General features: G+C 40.9%; 1 protein-coding gene across 2 annotated transcripts; it reads left to right on the top strand.

The window, feature by feature from the left end:
- Nucleotides 1-5927: 5927 nt before the first annotated feature.
- Nucleotides 5928-11024, top strand: usf1 (upstream transcription factor 1). Of its 2 annotated transcripts, none has more exons than XM_077541961.1 (11): nucleotides 5928-6038; nucleotides 6606-6668; nucleotides 6753-6802; nucleotides 6923-7035; nucleotides 8016-8129; nucleotides 8230-8383; nucleotides 8877-8964; nucleotides 9037-9095; nucleotides 9206-9300; nucleotides 9430-9558; nucleotides 9785-11024. In XM_077541961.1, exons 1-11 carry the CDS (start codon nucleotides 5983-5985, stop codon nucleotides 9872-9874), a joined length of 1011 nt encoding a protein of 336 aa, XP_077398087.1. In that variant the 5' UTR covers nucleotides 5928-5982; the 3' UTR covers nucleotides 9875-11024. The 2 variants fall into 2 exon arrangements, with proteins under 2 accessions (XP_077398087.1, XP_077398088.1); XM_077541962.1 differs by lacking the exon at nucleotides 5928-6038 and adding an exon at nucleotides 6128-6168.
- The last annotated feature ends 2202 nt before the right edge of the window (nucleotides 11025-13226 follow it).

The following is a 13226-nucleotide window of genomic DNA, read 5'->3' on the forward strand; positions in this document are numbered from 1 at the left end:
ATTTATTTCATTCATTTGCAAAAGAAAAAACAATACAATATAAAACAATATTATTCATCTATTCCAGTCCTGTTCGAATTCTTGCCCCTTTATATTTGTCTTGGTTTTTTATTCTGATGCTGAAATGAACACTACTTGTTAACCAATATTTTTCTGCGGGGATGCATTTTGTGACGCTGTCGACATCTGCTGGCTAGTTTGAGAAATGCCGTCGGTGACAAGTTCCGGGAAAGCAAACGAAACGTTTTTTTTTTTTTTTTTTTTTTTTTTCGTTTGTGTCTCGTGCTATGATCCTGTTTTCGTTTTTGAAATAAGAACTGAAACTCCAACTTTTTAGAATTTTCCCTTACTCGCTCTTGACAACAAACAAGAAAATCAAACTTGATGATGTTTTCATTTCAATCAAGTTAACGACAAATTGTTTTGCTATTTTTTTATATATATAATTTTTCATAAATATCGGTTTCCTAAAATAATAGACCAAAAAGAACCCAACATATAGTACTTGTTTTGTATAATAATGCATTTTTCAAAGGTTGCCATTGCACTGGTGTAGCTCAGTGGTTACTTCGCCAAGAATCAATTCTACCTGCAGAATTCGTATCTTCTCCATCCCTGCTCGGGATCGAACCACGGGTGCTGTCCAGTGTTTTTTTTTTTTTTTAATCTCTAGTGATACCGTTTAGATTTGTTCTCGTTTGAGGGTTCTTGAGCCGATAAAGTTATGTACATATTTTGTACTCGTTCTTGGCAAGAAAATTTTACTTGTTTTGTATAATAATGCATTTTTCAAAGGTTGCCATTGCACTGGTGTGGCTCAGTGGTTACTTCGCCAAGAATCAATTCTACCTGCAGAATTCGCCTCTTCTCAATCCCTGCTCGGGATCGAACCACGGGTGCTGTCCAGTGTTTTTTTTTTTTTCTTACAATCGTTAGTGATACAGTTTCGATTTGTTCTCGTTTGAGGGTTCTTGAGCCGATAAAGTTATGTTCACATTTTGTACTCGTTCTTGACAACAAACAAGAAAATCAAACTGTATGATACATTTCAATCAAGTTAACGACAAATTGTTTTTCTATTTTTTTTTATATAATTTTTTGATAAATATCGCTTTCCAAAAATATCCAAACCCAGCATAGTACTTGTTTTGTATAATAATGCATTTTTCAAAGGTTGCCATCGCACTGGTGTGGCTCAGTGGTTACTTCGCCAAGAATCAATTCTACCGCAGAATTCGCATCTTCTCCATCCCTGCTCGGGATCGAACCACGGGCGCCGTCCAGTGTTTTTTTTTTTTAATCTCTAGTGATACAGTTTAGATTTGTTCTCATTTGAGGGTTCTTGAGCCGATAAAGTTATGTATACATTTTCAAACATTCCATTCGACATTATATTCTTCTGGCTCAAGTGGCTGCTCTATCTCAATCAATCATTTATTTCATTCATTTGCAAAAGAAAAAACAATACAATATAAAACAATATTATTCATCTATTCCAGTCCTGTTCGAATTCTTGCCCCTTTATATTTGTCTTGGTTTTTTATTCTGATGCTGAAATTACCACTACTTGGTACCAACATTTTTCTGCGAGGATGCATTTTGTGACGCTGTCGACATCTGCTGGCTAGTTTGAGAAATGCCGTCGGTGACAAGTTCCCGGTAAGCAAACGAGACGGGTTTTTTTTTTTTTTTTTTTACCGTTTGTGTCTCGTGCTGTGATCCTGTTTTCGTTTTAGAAATAAATATTGAAACTCCAACTTTTTAGAATTTTCCCTTACTCGTTCTCGACAACAAACAAGAAAATCAAGCTGTATGATGTATTTTTTTTTAAATATATATATATTTTTTTAATAAATATTGGCTTCCAAAAATAATATCCAGACCAAAAAAAAAAAAAAAAAAAAAAAAAAAAAAAAAAAACATAGTACTTGTTTTGTATAATAATGCATTTTTCAAAGGTTGCCATCGCGCTGGTGTGGCTCAGTGGTTACTTCGCCAAGAATCAATTCTACCACAGAATTCGCCTCTTCTCAATCCCTGCTCGGGATCGAACCACGGGTGCTGTCCAGTGTACCTTTTATTTATTTTAAGGGTTTGGCACTGAAATTCTTGGCTTATCGAATCTAATGTCGAAAGTGTTTGGAGAATACTCTGTTCCCTTTGCGTATTTTTAGTTTTCGAATATGGAGCTCGTGCAGAGCGAATTTTGTATAGGCTAATAGTCTATTTGTCACCGACAACTTCTACACTGGTGTAGCTCAGTGGTTACTTCATCAAGAATCAATTCTACCACAGAATTCGCCTCTTCTCAATCCCTGCTCGGGATCGAACCACGGGTGCTGTCCAGTGTTTTTTTTTTCTTCTTACAATCGTTTGTGATACAGTTTAGATTTGTTCTCGTTTGAGGGTTCTTGAGCCGATAAAGTTATGTATACATTTTCAAACATTCCATTCGACATTATATTCTTCTGGCTCTATCTCAATCAATCATTTATTTAATTCATTTGCAAAAGAAAAAACAATACAATATAAAACAATATTATTCATCTATTCCAGTCCTGTTCGAATTCTTGCCCCTTTATCCTTGTCTTGGCTTTTTATTCTGATGCTGAAATGAACACTACTTGGTACCAACATTTTTCTGCGGGGATGCATTTTGTGACGCTGTCGACATCTGCTGGCTAGTTTGAGAAATGCCGTCGGTGACAAGTTCCGGGAAAGCAAACGAAACGTTTTTTTTTTGTTTTTTTTTGTTTTTACCGTTTGTGTCTCGTGCTGTGATCCTGTTTTCGTTTTAGAAATAAATATTGAAACTCCAACTTTTTAGAATTTTCCCTTACTCGTTCTCGACAACAAACAAGAAAATCAAGCTGTATGATGTACTTTTTTTTAAATATATATATTTTTTTTAATAAATATTGGCTTCCAAAAATAATATCCAGACCAAAAAAAAAAAAAAAAAAAAAAAAAAAAAAAAAAAAAAAACATAGTACTTGTTTTGTATAATAATGCATTTTTCAAAGTCTGCCATTGCACTGGTGTGGCTCAGTGGTTACTTCGCCAAGAATCAATTCTACCACAGAATTCGCCTCTTCTCAATCCCTGTTCGGGATCGAACCACGGGCGCCGTCCAGTGTTTTTTTTTTTTTAATCTCTAGTGATACAATTTAGATTTGTTCTCGTTTGAGGGTTCTTGAGCCGATAAAGTTATGTACATATTTTGTACTCGTTCTTGGCAAGAAAATTTTACTTGTTTTGTATAATAAGGCATTTTTCAAAGTTTGCCATCGCACTGGTGTAGCTCAGTGGTTACTTCGCCAAGAATCAATTCTACCTGCAGAATTCGCCTCTTCTCAATCCCTGCTCGGGATCGAACCACGGGTGCTGTCCAGTGTTTTTTTTAATTTATTTTAAGGGTTTGGCACTGAAATTCTTGACTTATACAATCTTAACCTTGTTAGTCTTAGAAGACTGTTTTCAATTTTCCTATTTTTAGTTTTCAAATAGCGTGCAGGGCGAATTTTGTGCATGCTAATAGTCCATTTGTCACCACCAAGTTCTGCACTGGTGTAGCTCAGTGGTTACTTCGCCAAGAATCAATTCTATCGCAGAATTCGCATCTTCTCCATCCCGGCTCGGGTTTGAACCACGGGCGCCGTCCAGTGTTTTTTTTTTTTTTTCTTTTTTTAATCTCTGATACCGTTTAGATTTGTTCTCGTTTGAGGGTTCTTGAGCCAATAAAGTTATGTACACATTTTGTACTCGTTCTTGACAACAAACAAGAAAATCAAACTTGATGATGTTTTCATTTCAATCAAGTTAACGACAAATTGTTTTTCTATTTTTTTAAATATAATTTTTGATAAATATCGCTTTCCAAAAATATCCAAACCCAGCATAGTACTTCTTTTGTATAATAATGCATTTTTCAAAGGTTGCCATCGCACTGGTGTGGCTCAGTGGTTACTTCGCCAAGAATCAATTCTACCGCAGAATTCGCATCTTCTCCATCCCTGCTCGGGATCGAACCACGGGCGCCGTCCAGTGTTTTTTTTTTTTAATCTCTAGTGATACAGTTTAGATTTGTTCTCGTTTGAGGGTTCTTGATCCAATAAAGTTATGTATACATTTTCAAACATTCCATTCGACATTATATTCTTCTGGCTCTATCTCAATCAATCATTTATTTCATTCATTTGCAAAAGAAAAAACAATACAATATAAAACAATATTATTCATCTATTCCAGTCCTGTTCGAATTCTTGCCCCTTTATCCTTGTCTTGCCTTTTTATTCTGATGCTGAAATGACCACTACTTGTTAACCAATATTTTTCTGCGGGGATGCATTTTGTGACGCTGTCGACATCTGCTGGCTAGTTTGAGAAATGCCGTCGGTGACAAGTTCCGGGAAAGCAAACGAGACGGGTTTTTTTTGCTCTTTTTTTTTACCGTTTGTGTCTCGTGCTATGATCCTGTTTTCGTTTTAGAAATAAAAACTGAAACCCGAACTTATTAGAATTTTCTTACTCGTTCTTGACAACAAACAAGAAAATCAAGCTGTATGATGCATTTCAATCAAGTAACGACAAATTGTTTTTCTATTTTTTTTTTATATATATATTCTTTTTTAAATAAATATCGCTTTCCAAAAATATCCAAACCCAGCATAGTACTTGTTTTGTATAATAATGCATTTTTCAAAGGTTGCCACTGCACTGGTGTGGCTCAGTGGTTACTTCGCCAAGAATCAATTCTACCGCAGAATTCGCCTCTTCTCCATCCCGGCTCGGGTTCGAACCGCGGGCGCTGTCCAGTGTACTTTTTCTTTTCTTTTCTTTTTTTTTTTAAAATAACTTTTATTACAATTCAATTATTAGACTAATGTATAAATACCATTTGAGTCAGACACAGTTTAGAGTTGTTGTTCTTGTTTGCGGGTTCTTGAGCCGCTAAAGTTAGGTATAAATTTTCAAATATTCCATTAGACATTATGTTCTTCTGGTTCGGCTGCTCTAGCTCAATCAATCATTTATTCATTTGTAAAATAACAAACAACAACAATATAAAACAATATTATTCATCTATTACAGTCTTGCTCGAATTGCCCCTTTATCCTTTCTCTGGGCTTTTTATTCTGATGCTGAAATTACCTGGGCAATTATTTGGCTATAATGTAAGTGCTGTACGTGTTGTAGCACCATCTTCTGTCACCGGGATACGTAATAGGTAGTATGGCTTCAATATTATACCAATTTAACACACTCGGGTTGTCCACCAAGATGTTTTCTCAGGTCACTGTGATAAAAGCACGACTTTCGATAAGACAATGTGATACTGAATTTACCTTACCATACAATTTACTTATCAAATGTTTTAATAGCATTTCTGACGCAGAGAAATAATTACTTTTATTCTGAATACTAGTTTATAGATTATAATGTTTTTATCTACTGTACAACATACAGTAGCTAGAATGTCATAGCCTCAGTTGTAGTTCAACAATTACCGTCGATTGTTGTCAGTAACTAACTGATAACTACACGTCGTATATACTGCAGTGGAATAAAAGACGTCCAGACCATAGACGTAAGTTACTCAACAGCGACTCGTATTGGTTGACACAGCTAATGTTGACTTTCACTTTTTTTTTTTTTTATACATACAAAACATTACTTTCGAAATGACACAGCGATCGTGGTGCACGATTATTTAATGTACACGGAGAGCAAATTTGACTTTTTTTTTCTTCTAATTTTTAGAATCAGCAATGCCGCAAAACCGATGAAAAATACTGACATTCGGTAACCTTAAAAATGCCATATGAAATATAAGAAAAGAAATATGCTAGCAAATAGATTATAGATAAGATAAGATAGTATCCATAATTATTTATTTACATTCATTTTTTTATGCGGGCAGCAGAATCGGTGAAAGGTAAACAATAAAGACAAACGACGGCATGACGCTATTTCCTGTCGCGCATGCGTAAAGTGGACGTCAATGCTGTTGACAAATGTGGGAGGTGCCAAACCTCGGCGTAAGTAGATTTTTCTTTGTCACAGTAAAATATGCTCACCAAAATGTAGATCACCGTGTATAGCGTCTAGATTTACAATTAACTTTAGGTTGTTGGCATCAATCATGTGCATATATTTAGCAACCATAAGGTAAAGTGCTTTGTTAAACATCTGCAAAGAACCGCTGGGGCCGAACGTTGTAGACAACAGGAAGGATCTCGACCAGCTAGCAAAAAAAAAGCGTAACTTCCGGTTTGGATCCATAAAGTATATGCAGCATTTGACATACCCGTTGAAATTGCTCAAATAAAAGTAAAAGCACTTAAAACCTAACGTGTCGTTTATTTTAGTGCTGCTGAATTTTCTGTTCAATTACCTTCGTTGTATGCTGTAATTTTGAGCACAGAAACCACTTCCGCTACGACAACAACAAAACAGTACTGTAGAGTCGTTTAGCGGAAAATGTAGTCTAGCAGCACAAAGCTACCAAAGTCGTTTTAGAACACATTTTAGACACACGATAACGAGCTTGTTTCTTCAAGTAGCTACCATTGGAAGTCAGCGTGAGGTTTTCTGCTCTCCATTAGTGTGGCTGTAGGAGCAAGTGAAGGCGGTTCTCCTTATCCAGGACTGTGGCCAGAAATGAAGAGGTGAGTGGGACTTTTGCCGCTAAAACCAAACAAACAAAAAACCCGCTCAGACGGATGTATACGTTGCTTCTGTTTAATTTACAGCCAACAAAAAAGCCCTGATGCAGACGGGAGTACTACTGTCAATGAAGAAGGTGAGGCAGTCAAATCAATTGTTAAGACTAATTTATAAATAAATGTTGGTAGAATCGACTGAAGTGTAATTTTCAAAAGCTATTTATAACATCCTCCGTTGTGGATATGTGCTCCGACAGGCTCAGTGGCCACTGCAGAAGACCCAGCAGCGATTGCAGCCATCCAGTCAGCCTCCACGTTCGCGGATCAACCCATCAAATACTTGTTCAAGACAGAAGGAGGAGTTGGACAAGTAGGAAGGCGCATGTGTTTGTTTATACTGTATGTGTCCTGCAACTGGCTGGCGACCAATCCAATTTGCTAAAGGGGAGAGATTTGTCTTAAAAGTCATTTACATAAATACATTCGGGGATTGTCACGTCTTTTTCAGATCCACAACCACATATTGGATTTTCACGTTTTTCAGATCCACAGACATTCATGATTTTCACGTTTTCTTCAGATTCACAAATTATATCCGCAATTTTCACACGTCTATGTTGTGTATGCATTTTTGAAAGTTCAGCACTGTTTGTGAGTTGTGGAATGCATTAGTGCGCATTCATTTTTGAGACAAAATTCACGCTGTTTCAAGATATTCACAGACACGAAGTCCTCAGATATTTACTGTTATATTTTGTTTCTGCTTCTTATGTGTGCATGTACTAGGGATGTAACAACAAGGGCAATATCGTGATATCGTGATATTAAAACTGCCACAATATCGTCGTCGTCATGGTCACGATATTTAAAAGGAACACATCTCTTAAAAAAAAAAGTCAGGTTGATTTCCATTTGTGCCGTTCTAGCACCCTCTAGTGGCTAGTTTATTAGTGCAATTTAATTTTTATTAGGGATGTTTTGGCCTTCTATGTTTAAAAACTATGCTAATTGTCAGATGAAGGGGAACCTAATTTGCTTGTGAAGCCATCAATGTGTGGTTGCATTGGCAAGTAAGTGCCTCGATATTGTTATTAGAGATTGGAGGTGGTTTATATGCATTGCTGTTATGTACAAAAGCACAATATTGTGCTTTTTTTAGCGTGAGCCCTTTTTTTAATTTTTTTTACAATATTGTGAGCGTTTTTCAAATATCGCCACCCCCCCACAATATCGGGATAATTATCGTATTGTGACCTTCGTATGGTGATGTTTGGATATCGTTACATCAGTATGTACTACTGCATGTTTCGGGGTAATGCGACACTTGCTAATAAAGTGATCTTCTTGTAGGTTACCTACCGAGTGATCCAGGTGTCCGACGGCCAGTTAGAAGGTCAGACGGATGGAGGTGCAGCAGTGAGTCTGGTGACCGGTTTCCCTGCAACCACTCAAGCCGTCACACAGGTGAGATGATCCACATTGTGCACCTTAACCTCTATCCCTGTTGTTCAGGGATTCAATTCAGGTGATTGACAGTTTGTAATGGATGTTTCTTGGTCCTCAGGCTGTGTTCTCCCAGTCAGAAGGGCTTGAGGGCGATAGCACCACCGAGACGCAGTACACATACTATCCTGCCACCATTGCCGACACCACAACAGGGACCATGGTGACCACCGTGCAGGCGTCGGATACGCTGCTCAGCCAGACTACACCCACGGGTAACAAAAACGTCGCTGTGCTATATATACATGTATGTGAGTCATATGTAATATGTAAGTTTGTATCCGTTTTGCAGCAATTAGCATTAGAAGAGAGCAAAGTTTCATCAGTTTTCACAAATCTATTTAAAATTGTAAGTAATTGAGCTTTTTTTCCAACATGGCCCTGGTTGAGCTCCTTTGCTCTGCTGCCACCTGCTGGCCTTTTGTGTAATAACTACCATTTCTGCAACCGTTCTTTGCAGTTGAGAGGCTGCATCAAAGCCTTCTGTATGCTCTAGCATAGAAAAAAACAAAATAATGTATAAATACGTCTTTGGGACACTTAAAACATTACACAAAAAAACGTAATTATACGTTATTGGGAGCAAATGAGTTAAGAACTTTCTTCCAGAACCAATTAATTTCGTAAGTAGAGGTACCACTGTAATTCCACCTGGTCTGGTGATTCTATTATTATTTTTAATTTATTTATTTATGTTTTTTGTTACAGGGCAGCTCTATGTGATGATGTCACCCCAGGAGGTTTTGACAGGATCCAGTCAAAGGACGATCGCACCTCGCACTCAACCCTACATAGCGTACTTCCATTTTTATTTACCGCAATTTAAGCATAAATGACCCATCATCTTACAGTTTGGCGTGTTTTCCAGAAAACAAGATGCTCCTCGCGGCTCCAGGGACGAGAAACGGCGCGCGCAGCACAACGAAGGTTGTTGGAAACGTTAACCGGCGCTTGACGCAGGAAAAGAAATCTGTTTGATTTGACAAAACGCACTTCCTGTACATTTCTCACCCCCCCCCCCCCCCCCCCCCCCCCAGTTGAGCGCAGACGCCGGGACAAAATCAACAACTGGATCGTGCAGTTGTCGAAGACAATACCAGACTGCAACATTGATTATACCAAGACGGGACAGGTGAGCTAGGATCTGTTCAAACTGCCAGTGCAGGAAAAAAAATTATCTTTGACGTGTAAAATCGTCTATGGCAGTGAACGTGTTAAAGATGCAGTGATATTAAGTCATCATTTTATCCATTTTGTTTAGAGTAAAGGGGGAATTTTGTCCAAAGCCTGCGACTACATCAAGGAACTCCGACAGAGCAACCTGAAATTGGGGGAAGATCTCGGCACACTTGATCGACTTCGGATCGACAATCAGCTTCTCCGACAGGAGGTGTGTAGGTGTGCGAGAGAGACCATAGACCCCTTCAGAGTTTGTAAGCAAAGGTGACGCAATTTAAAGGGCGGGGCTTAGCTGGAGGGCAAAAACAGACGTTACGTCATCGTGACGTAGGCCACGGACGGGTCCATATAGGTGCATTGTTTTGATATCATAAAGTCACAAATCTGCCTGCTTTGTTTTCTGCATCACTTTTTTTTTTTTTTTTTTTTGTGCTCAGGTTGAAGACTGGAAATCCAAGAATCAGATCCTGAGGAATGTGCTACGTCAGCATGGCATTGTGGGATCATCGAGTACGAACCCGCAGTGAAAAAAAAAAAAAAAAAAAAATATATATCTTTTTCGGAGCAGCTTTTTTTGAAGACAAACCCGCTCACCGGGCCAAAAAGAGAACTTGAAATGCTTTGACTGAGACTTCGGAGGCTTGTCAAGCGTGCATGATGTATAAGGAATTGTCATAAATATTCAACAGGTCTCAAAATGACAACTTTTAATATTTTTAATGTTTTAAAAATGCTTTTTTTTTTTGCCAATATTAATTGCATTGCATTTGAAAGAGAACCGAATACCTTCTTACGTCTGTTAGTCCAACTGTCACTGTCGTTAGCGCCATGCGATGGCCGATTATAGGCCTTTTCACACTGCACTTAGCAACACGCAGTGTTGCGTCGACAAGCCCGTTGCGACGTGACTTCGCCACAGTATAGCTTTCAGATTGAAAAACGAGGGGTTGTCCTTGCACACTACCCCGTGGTGAAGAGCAAGATGCCAAGTGCAGTGTGAAAAAGGCATTGATGCTACATATACATTATGTTCCCGTGGCCGCAGTGGTGGTTTACTTGTATGTGGGTTGTATTCTGGAACGTGGCAGGTAACCTGAATTTGAATCATACTTGTTCTGAAATGTTCTCCAAAGTTGCCCGGCGTCCATGTTTCATCTTTAGAAAGCCTGAGCGGAATGTGAACAATGTGTCAGATCTTAATAAGAACGTGAAAAAGCCACGCGGGACCCATCAGAACATGACTGGTGGTAAACGGCGGGCTGAACCGTTGTGAGTCTTTTAGAGTCGATAACCTGGAAGACAGGAAAAAACTAATTGTCAAAATTCAATGCCACTATGTTTTGAGGCAAACAACTGCCCTGGACGCTGAGAACATAGTATAAATATAATTACTTGTTTCTCCAGTTTTCTTCAAATGCTTGCATTATTGTCTCCAAACTACTGTATATGTGTATTTTTTTTTTTTTATTCATATTGCTTTGCAACATTGTTCTGAGTTCATAGTACCTTTTGCTTTGTAATAATATTTGCATTAATCTTTTCCGATGCCTTTTGATTTTAGCCTCACCTTGAATAGTAAGTACATTGTAACAATGTAACAGAATACATGCAAGTGAGGACAGTTAAATATTCATATGTAGGTGGGCAGCAATAAATGTGTGTTATGTGTAACTTTCACTTTGGTGTGTTGTGTGCTTTATAAATCAATTACGCACACTACTGTATTTAAGGAAGGGTGCTTTATTTTGGCAGATTGGGTGGCGGAAGTATTGTAATGATCAGAACATAATTCACCCACGGAACGTTGGGACGAAGGGGGAGTTTGTTGGGATGAAAGGATGAAAGGATAAAAGAACAAAATGTTGGTAGGTCTGTGAGCCTCGCACAGAGTGAGTGGTTGTTGCTGTTAAACGATGAGAAGCTGATATCAATAAACCGCCGGTCTTTGGCTCCGGACTTCAACACTCTGCCTCCGACTCCCGTCACTGCTCGCTACATTGGTGACCCCGACATTCGCCTCGTTGACGTTTCCGAGGCTGAGAATTTGATCGAATTGAGCGACATGGCGAACTCCGCTGATCTCAAGTTACCGGAGTTTTGGGAGTCGGCCGCGGTGACGTGGTTTGTACAAGCTGAAGCTCAGTTTGCCATCCGTGGAATTACGGACGATTCCACGCGCTACTACCACGTCGAGGCCGCGCTCGGGAGCTCCACGGCGGCCAGAGCTACGGCGCTAGCGAACACTACCATCTCCGAGCCACGTGCTCTGGCGGAAGAAGCCGACCGCTTTTTCCTGGACACCCAGCGGCACAACCACGAGGTCTTGGCCTCTGCACGCGCCTTCCCGGTCCCGGCGGCCGCAACGGCACCTCATAAGGTACGCGCTGCCGTGGATGGCCGATCGGCCCCTGGCTTATGCTATTTTCACGCACGTTTTGGTACCAAGGCGAAGAGGTGCCGCGCCCCTTGCTCCTTTGTTGCGTCGGGAAACGGCGACGCCTCCACTCAGTTGCAGCTGTGAGTGGGGGCGCAGAGTGCCGGCTGCTGTTTATCATGGACACCCTCTCCAGACTCAAGTTCCTCTGTGACTCCGGCGCCCGCAGAAGCGTGTTGCCTGCCTCGGCTGAAGATGCTGCCGGGGGCGCTCACGGCCCGCACCTGTCAGCGGCCAACGATGCACCGATCCGGACCTACGGCACTACGACAGAATGTGTCTTTGGTGTGCCCTCCATCCAATACCTCGGCCACCTCATCAACGAGGACGGCGCCACCCCGCTCCCGGCAAAAGTGGAAGCTGTTGCCGCTTTTCCTCGACCCCGGACGGCCCAGGGTCTTCGGGAGTTCCTCGGGATGGTGACTTTTTGCCACAGGTTCATCCGCCTCTTCCACTTCATCCTGGAGGGCCGTGAGTTCACGGTCTTCATCGATCACATGCCGCTCGCCTTCTCCATGTCGAAGTTGTCCGAGCCGTGGTCCGCGCGGCAACAGCGACAGTTGCCGTTCATATCTGGATACACCACGGACATCCGACATATCGCTGGCAAGGACGACGTGGTCGCGGATTGTCTGTCCAGGGCAGCCGTCAACACGATACAGCTGGGCCTCGACTTTTCCCGGATGGCGGCCGACCAGGCTTCCGACCGTGACACCCAGTCACTTCGGGGCTCCGACACCGGGTTGCAAGTTAAACCGGCTCATGTTGACCATGTTGACCCCTTGGACCACCCCGCGCCCCCCGCCGCGGCCGCCCCCCTGGGCTGCGCCTTGTGGACCGTGTGGGGTCCCTTCCAGTTGTTCCTGCATCCCCGCCAGTTGGTGCGCGGGTCTGTTCTGGTGTTTCTGCTGTGTCCCTACCGCCCTCGCTCCCTGGGTCATGTACCCGCAGGGGTCCGGCAGTTGCCGCCCCGTCATCCGGAGTTTGATTGTGGGTGAATTCTGGGGGGGCTTGTGTAGTGATCAGAACATAATTCACCCACGGAACGTTGGGACGAAGGGGGAGTTTGTTGGGATGAAAGGATGAAAGGATGAAAGGATAAAAGAACAAAATGTTGGTAGGTCTGTGAGCCTCGCACAGAGTGAGTGGTTGTTGCTGTTAAACGATGAGAAGCTGATATCAATAAACCGCCGGTCTTTGGCTCCGGACTTCAACACTCTGCCTCCGACTCCCGTCACTGCTCGCTACAGTATGCCTATTATGTCATGACGGCCTCTTGCGTATGAGAAAAGTTTGATATCTCAGATTTTTATTTTATTTTTTTAATTGTTTTTTTTTTAAACAAAAATAATTACAAATTGTTCGAAAGTGTATTGTTGCTCGTTCGTTTCTCAAGCTAGTTTGCAACGATAATTCGCTTGGCATACAGTAAGAAATAGGTCGCT

This window comes from Festucalex cinctus, chromosome 13 (assembly GCF_051991245.1).
Source record: "Festucalex cinctus isolate MCC-2025b chromosome 13, RoL_Fcin_1.0, whole genome shotgun sequence".
Classification (NCBI taxonomy): Eukaryota; Metazoa; Chordata; class Actinopteri; order Syngnathiformes; family Syngnathidae; genus Festucalex; species Festucalex cinctus.